Raw genomic sequence first — 7872 nt, 5'->3', positions numbered from 1 at the left:
TGACAAAAATAAATAAATAAATAAATCACAGTGTCCTGACAACTGTGAGTTTGGGGCTTTGGGCTACACTATGTTTTGACAAAATCTCTTCCCAAGGGCAAGAACTTCCCTGCTACTAATATGTAATATCTTGATATTGTGCCTTTGCAGAATGACAACACCACGAGAGATGATACCTGGGGGAAAAGGACCAGTTCTTATATTTATATCTACTATATAACAAGATCATGCATTTGATGATTCTAACTCTACGTAAACTTCACAAATCTAAGTAATACTGGTTACTAGCAGCTCTTTCATTTGAGGACAGGCTTCTGTCTTGTCTTGGTAAATTGCGCGTCCCCATTAAGAACAGAACTGATAAATTTTTCCACCTCTTCTGCAGTCATTTCACCTTTAAATGCTGCAAACTTCTGCGTCCGAGGTTTATAGGCTAACAATAACTTATCTGACGATTTGTATCCAGATTTGTCAAATGCGTTCAAGAATGATGGCTGCTTGGCAACATCTAAAAGAGTGTAAGAAATAGAATCCCCAGAGACAGAAGCTGCATTCCGTCGCCTTGATAATGATTTTTGAGAGACCTAAAATCAAAATCACATGACAAACAAAAACCTAGAGTCAGAAACCAAACTTTAAATTCTTTCACGTCCTTTGAAAAATCAATTTAGCTTATGTATTAGGGCAACATGAATTCCAATGGCAACTAAATCAATGGCATGTGCCATAATGGTTGCCCATCTTGCTAGTACTTTTCGGTGCCTGGAACCATCTAGAAAACCCATTACGTCAGATAGCAAATTGTAACATGCTCTTAAGTCATAATACAACAAAACATTTTCTTTTGTAACCATCTAGAGCTTAAACACCAAGCTAATCAGCAAGACAAAACCGAGAACTTTTAACTATTAAAGTGACAAATCTACAGAAAATTTCTGTTCGCTACAGTCAAAGACGAACACCCAACCTATACCTTCCCACCCCCTCTTCTTAGACCAGCAGGGTAGAAGTATTGGGTACCATACTAAGTTTTACAAGTTTCTAAGTGCATTAAAGCTGAGGTTCATTTCACATCCATTGTTTCAACTCCCTTGTAAGTTGCAGTGGTCAAGTGTGATCATAAAATGACTTAAGTGAGGATGTGACGATATGGAAACATATTGCGCAAATCATCTATAAGAATTACAGTTATCTCCATGCGGAAAAAATAATTTGAACAAGATATCAACTAACCATGGACAGGATGTCTTCCAGCTTCTCCCTTACTTTCAAAGATCTGAAACCACCTATGATGCAAACAGGGGTTTTGCCCCCACATAGAGCATCAAAATTTGATCCTGTTAGTAAAGATACATGTTTCCCACCAGAATCAGCCTGTGCTTTTCTATCCTTACTTGCTGCTGCTTTCTTGTTCTTTTTTTCAAACCCTTCAAGTAAGGTACTGAGATCATGAACAGCAGATTTCAAATCTTTCACAGAAATCCCCGATTTTAAGACATGTTTCTCCCCGTTTGATAACCAACCAACAATAGCTGGAAGCGCATCAACTCCTAACTTCTTTGTCATTGGGTCAGTAACATCGCGAACCTGAATAAACAACAACCTCAATTATTTTTCAGGGAAGGGGGGGGTGCTCATTTTATTTTAAATATACTCCACATAAATTAACACTCAAAATAAAATATTAAGTTGAACTATTAGTGTGATTTTTGAAGAGATATAAAGTTGTCTAAATATCCTTCTACAACGAATTCTGACAGGCTATTAATGTCTAAATTTCTCATTCAAATGTAGAGGTATAGATAATCTATCAGCTGATAATCAGGTCCAACATACCTCCACGTCATTGAAAATGAAGCGTTTATGAAACAAACCACTAAGCGCACGCCAGATCACGGGTGTATCTTTTTTGGTGGAAAGAAGCACAACTCTGGGTAATTTTTCCTCCTTGACAGAATAAGACTGAAGATGTTTCAGGTCAATCCGCTTTGAAAACCTTGGTAAATGGTCTTGGCAAAAAGATTTTAAAGTTTTTGCGACCAAATCACCATTGTACTCCACCAAAAAACCCTTATCGCTTGCTTTGTTTGAATAAACAAATACCCTAGGCACTCGTCGTGGTTGAGTCCCAAGTTCCTTACAAAAGGACATTTCAGTTTCACAATTTATGCTCCCAACCTGTCATAGAAAGAGAAAGAGAACGAATATGTAAACAGATCAATATAGAATCAAATGATGGAAATCAATAGAAATTATGAAAATACCTTTAAAGCTCCTTGTAATGAATCTGCGACCTCCTGTATGATTGATTCATAAAATTGGCTCCCCTTCAAAGAGGAAGTATAAGTTAATAAAAGCCAAGTCATTCCTTGGTCAGCAATTTCTTTATTGAAGACTTGAGAATTTATGGCTTTGATGCTCTTGGGAGAACTTCTAGAACCAGTTTGTGACCTAGATTGAGACCTGGTTGAACCACCAAAACCACCAAACTGCCCTCCACCAAGATCACCCCCAAAAAAATTGGAAAAAATATCATTCAGGCCAAAACCAAATGAACTCTGAGGACTGGGACCACCAAAGGAAAATGAAAATGACCGGGAATTTCCCTGGTCCCCCATATCCTGCCAGTCACCTGGTCTGAAGGTATAACTATTTTGCCCCTGTCCACCATTTGTGAAATAAGTATACCCACCCTGGTCCCCAGGATACCCAGCATTAAATCCAGGATTGCCCTTCTCATCTCCATATAGATCATAATTTTTCCTTTTCTCTTCATCAGATAGAATCTCATATGCTGATAAAAACAAGAAAATAAAAATCAACAATATGACTGGAAGATTAGCAAAACTAAGACTGAGGTTATTTCCTTCTAATAGTTAACCCCTTAACAAACCATTTAATCCTGTCATGCCCATAAGATGCTGCTCAAAAACCAATTCAGCTCACGTTATAACTGAACAGGTTTGATCAATAAAACAAATACTAATACAGACAATATATCATTATTTCAATAAACCAAACACTGTCCATGGTTTTGCATATCAATATAATTGATGCATCAGCAAGAAATTATAAACATGCAGTAAAGTTAATAGCAATAAGAAAAAGGTTAAAGAAATAACATGACACACAATAAGAAAGAAAAATGAAATGAGTGTACAATACCATTATTGATCTCCGCAAACTTTTCTTGAGCGCCCTTATTTTTATTCTTGTCAGGGTGATACTGAAGAGAAAGCCTGCAAAAATGACAAGGGCTCAGAATGAGAAACTAGAAAACATGCCACACAGTTGTTTGTATGCGTTTGTGCTATGTTGGTGGCATTTAAGTTTTCCTCAGTTCGTAAATTCATGTGCGTAATAAACTTTTTGCTTTCAAGAAGCATGTATGGTAATATTTGTACATGTCGTATACAATTTCTGTCTGGTCAGACAAGACATCTCACCCCAAACCCGACATATAAGAAAGCAAGCTAACGTCTTCCACATAAATCCACTCACACGCAGCCGTGTCTATCCAAGACTTCAAAGTTCCCTCAGTGCACAGTACAGCACAATCATCATCTCTTCAAACGCTCAATATACCACAAAAAACCCCTAGAGAATGGTAAGCCATCCTCAAGCCAAAGCCAAAACAACTAATATGCACACTTATGTAATGTTTCAGCTTTAGACCTATGGCCATTCATAACAAACTGTACACTTAAAAAATGTAACTTTTCTTCATCAACTAAGGTCACTTCTTGATATGCGCGCGCGCGCGTAATAGAGAGAAAATGCAACTACCATTAAAAAAAAAAAGGGTACCAGAGAAGAAACAGAGAGCAGAACATACTTGTGGAAAGCTTTTTGTATTTCTCGTTGACTTGCGTTTTTCTCCACTCCAAGAACCTGGTACAAAAAGCACCGTCGATAAAAAAAACTTCAAAAAAAGAAAATCATCACTGGCACAAATGTTTTACTTAAACAAGCGAAATGGACCAAGTTTTCTTCTCCCTTCTAAGGATTTAAAGGCCTCTCATTTTATCAAGCCTCCATTCCTTCTGTCCTCAATTTACCACCTCTGCCCTACATCCTGCTCCCTTAACAATCGCAAGCCACTGCTGACTAATTAACTAAAACATAAAATCCTTATCTTTGATTAACCAGTGATTAAATCCTGATTAACTAAACATACAATCCCCTAAACCACTTCAAGAACAATTAAGTAATTATTTTTTTTGATAAATTTGAATTAAGCAAATTGCAAATATAAATTAAAACAAGAATTTTGAAATTGCCAACAAAATTGTAAATATAAGCAGCAAAATTCGGTCCAAATAAATTAAAAAACAAACGCAGATAGAATTCAAAATTTTAACAATGTACGAATCATGTATCAATTTGGAAATTAATTTTCCACAAACATCCCTAAAAAATCAATCAATCATACCTTGTAAGGGTCAACGGTTTTCGCTTCCAGCGTTAACAAAATCAGAGAAAAAAGGAGCAAGAACGGCACCGTATATCGCGTTTTCATCTTCTGTTGTGCGCGCGAAAGAAGAGATTTTTATCGAGCGTCTGTGCGGTGCAGCGAGCAAGTGAGAGAGAGAGAACGAAGGAAGAACTTAAGGTCCCGGCATTAAAATAGTTAGGCTTGGCGGGGTTAAGAAAAGCTCTAGATACTTCGGGTCGAATGCCGTTATGCATACGTGGCAATCTTAAAAAAATTACACGCCCTCTGGCCAATAGAATTTTAGATTTCTTTTATTTTGCACCGCTCCTTGTAGGGTCAAGGGTGACGTGTCTTGTGGGCCAATATCTGCTCCCAGGAAGAACGATGGACTTTTTTATTATTATTTGGTCAGATTAGATGCTTTTTTCATCCATGAAACCTTGATTTTGTAATCGTTTCCTCCTCGACTTTTTTTTCTTACCTTTTAATCACATATTTAAACTCATTTTAATTTTTATTTATTTATTTACTGTTTATTTTATTTTAAATTTTTCAGGGTTTCCACTGACTGAGAGTAACATAAGGTAGTGGATAACCATTAGAAAGTTTGAACTTAATGTTAGATTCTAGTGAGGTAAAAGTGATTTTACTATATGTGAGACGTGCTCGAGCAAGTCAATTAGAAGAATATTTAGCCTAAGATAGATAGTTCCATGTCATAATCTAATTTTTTATTTTATTTTTTCAAATAATAAAAAAAATAAAAAAATACATTTTCAATAAACATATTTAATTTTAAGCATTATTTTAGTCACCTGTACTATTTAATTTTATGTATCAAGAAATATCTAGAATATAACAAAAAAAATAAAAATGATAATATATATATATAACACAATAATAAATAACAGAAAAATACAATTGGGGTAATATTTGATAAATAATTGAGTTTAACAAGTTAAGGATTGAGTTTGAGAAGTTTTAAAAAACAAATCTAGGAATGATTTAAATTGTGTTTGGGACTTAATTAAAGAGAAATTGAATAAAAATAGTTTAGTTTGGCTAAGATTAGAAAAACTAAAGAACCATGGATGAATTTTAAATAAATGGACAAATTAAAAAATCAGCTAGGGGATTAATTTAAGAAGAAAATCGAAATTGGAAGTCAAATTGGTCAAAATTATATAATTTTGGAAACCAATGACTAAACTGAAACGTAACCAAATTAGAAGGGTCAATTAATCCAATTTAGGAATTAAATTGAAAGAATATCCAAAATTAAAACCTTAATTGAATGAAAATTGAAAAATCCATAAGTCAGGGACTATATTAAAAAGACAAAAATATTCCAGGATCCAATTGAATTTTTATCCTACTTTGTTTCGGTCCAAAAATTAGTCTAGCCTAATTTTTCCGGTCCAATTAATTCATAATTTTATTCAAATAAAGTCAGTTCAAGCAAATTAATCATCAATTCTAGCCTTTCAATCTCAAATCCTAGTTAATTCTCTAAAATTCCAGTTCCATTTTAGAATTCCAACCTAAATTGACTGTATTCAATCAATTCTTCAGAAATCCAATCCCAAAATCATTCCATGATTCTAGCTCATTTATGTTAAAAAAACCATACACAAATAAATAAAGGAAACAACAACAACACTAAAGGGAATTCACAATCTAAACAACAACAACAATACTAGGGAGAACACCATCACTACCCAAACTCCATCTCTTCCATACCAATATCTTTTCTATTCAAACCCTCACTCAAGATCACAAATCATTTCAATCAATACACCCATTATTAATTAACAATTTCACAAAACCATCTTTCCCAACCATGAAAACCACTAAATTTTGGTTTAAAACATGGTTATTGGCCCCATTTGAAACTAAATTAAAATTGAGTCCATTTACTTTCAGGGCTAAAACTTTGTCAAAATTTAATGGTCTATTTGAAAGTGTGATTGCGGTTACTTTTCAAAGTGTTTTTTATTTAGAAATGTATTAAAATAATATTTTTTATTTTTAAAAAAATCATTTTGACATCAGCACATCAAAATAATTTAAAAACATCAAAAAAATATTAATTTGAAGTAAAGAAAAAAATAAAAAATTTCTAATTTTTTTCAAAAGCGCTTTTGAAACCCAAAAACAAACATCTTCAACATAAGCTATTTAACATAAAATATTAACATGTTTCAAAAAATATTATAGGTGAATAAAAAATTTTCAAAAAAAATGTTTCAAAATAATTTAAAAACACCAAAAATATTAATTTGAAGTAAAGAAAAAACTAAAAAAATTTCAAATTTTTTCAAAAGCGCTTTTGAAACGCAAAAACAAACATATTCAACATAAGCTCTCTAACATGAAATATTAACATGTTTCAAAAATATTATAGGTGAATAAAAACTTTCTAAAAAATGTTTCAAAATAATTTAAAAACACCAAAAAAATATTAATTTGAAGTTAAAAAAAAATAAAAAATTTCCAAATTTTTTCAAAAGCGCTTTTGAAACACAAAAACAAACATCTTCAACATAAGCTCTTCAACATGAAATATTAACATGTTTCAAACAAATTATAGGTGAATAAAATATTAATCTCGAAGAATTCTTGGTTAGCATGTTTGGTGAAACCCAAAACTCTATAAAATAGGAAGTTGAGAAGTTAAAATTGGGCTTAAAGAGCATCCGAACTTTTAGAAGGAAAAAGTCTTAAGTAAATTGAGCTTTGGGCTTAAATTTACGGCGCACACTCAGCCTAGCTTGTGCTCAGCCTGGTTAGTGTGGATTACCATTGGAAGCTGAACAATTAGACAGCTTGTAGTTTGCGACAACTCAACCTTTAAAGAATTATTCAAAGTCAAAGAAAATCAGATCTTCAGGTAATAAATCCCCAAACAACTCTAGATTTGTCTAACGGAATTCTAGAAACTCCAAAATAATTTTGTTTTACTATTTTTGCTGCATGTGTGATATTCAGGAACCCAACAAATATTTGGTTTTGATTTTCTAATATACTTGTTAGAAAATAAACCTCGAACCTAATCCGAAACAATGTCCTATTCTAAAGTTTTTTATTGGAAGGATACAATTATTAGTGAAATTGAATCAATTATGAATAATCATACGTGAAAATTAACGGATCTTTCATATGAAAGTAAACCATTAGACCATAAATAGATCTTCCAAATGAAGATGAAAGTTGATGGTACTATTAACAAATATAAAATTAGACTTGTTGTTAAAGGTTATAGACAGCAAGAAAGTATGAGTTATTTATACACATATTCACTCATGTCAATAATAATTCCCATACAAATATTAATAGTCATTGGAGCTATTAACAAACTTGAAATACATATGAATGTAAAAACAATTTTATTAAATGGTGACCTTAATGGGAAGATGTACATAGAATAACCCGAATGG

The 7872-nt window shown here is 32.9% G+C and overlaps 1 protein-coding gene across 1 annotated transcript; it reads right to left on the bottom strand.

Annotated features, from left to right (window-relative positions):
• On the bottom strand, positions 1-5019 carry LOC7466090 (dnaJ protein ERDJ3A). The gene is made up of 7 exons (XM_002322960.4): positions 4433-5019; positions 3836-3891; positions 3166-3239; positions 2265-2794; positions 1837-2178; positions 1234-1587; positions 1-584 (listed from the first exon to the last, which is right to left on the bottom strand). Exons 1-7 carry the CDS (start codon positions 4517-4519, stop codon positions 297-299), a joined length of 1731 nt encoding a protein of 576 aa, XP_002322996.2. The 5' UTR covers positions 4520-5019; the 3' UTR covers positions 1-296.
• Between the last annotated feature and the right edge of the window lie 2853 nt (positions 5020-7872).

Source organism: Populus trichocarpa, chromosome 16 (genome assembly GCF_000002775.5).
Source record: "Populus trichocarpa isolate Nisqually-1 chromosome 16, P.trichocarpa_v4.1, whole genome shotgun sequence".
In the NCBI taxonomy this organism is placed as follows: domain Eukaryota; kingdom Viridiplantae; phylum Streptophyta; class Magnoliopsida; order Malpighiales; family Salicaceae; genus Populus; species Populus trichocarpa.
Note: the sequence above shows the minus strand (reverse complement) of the source record. Positions and strands in the feature narration are given on the sequence as shown.

What these genes read in the sequence shown, in the direction of transcription:
- LOC7466090 (XM_002322960.4), bottom strand. Translation starts at nt 4,519, where the DNA reads ATGAAAACGCGATATACGGTGCCGTTCTTGCTCCTTTTTTCTCTGATT. An exon ending in AAACCGTTGACCCTTACAAG is followed by an intron (nt 3,892 to 4,432) that starts GTATGATTGATT and finishes TTTTTGTACCAG; the next exon opens with GTTCTTGGAGTGGAGAAAAA. An exon ending in TGGAAGACATCCTGTCCATG is followed by an intron (nt 585 to 1,233) that starts GTTAGTTGATAT and finishes TTTTGATTTTAG; the next exon opens with GTCTCTCAAAAATCATTATC.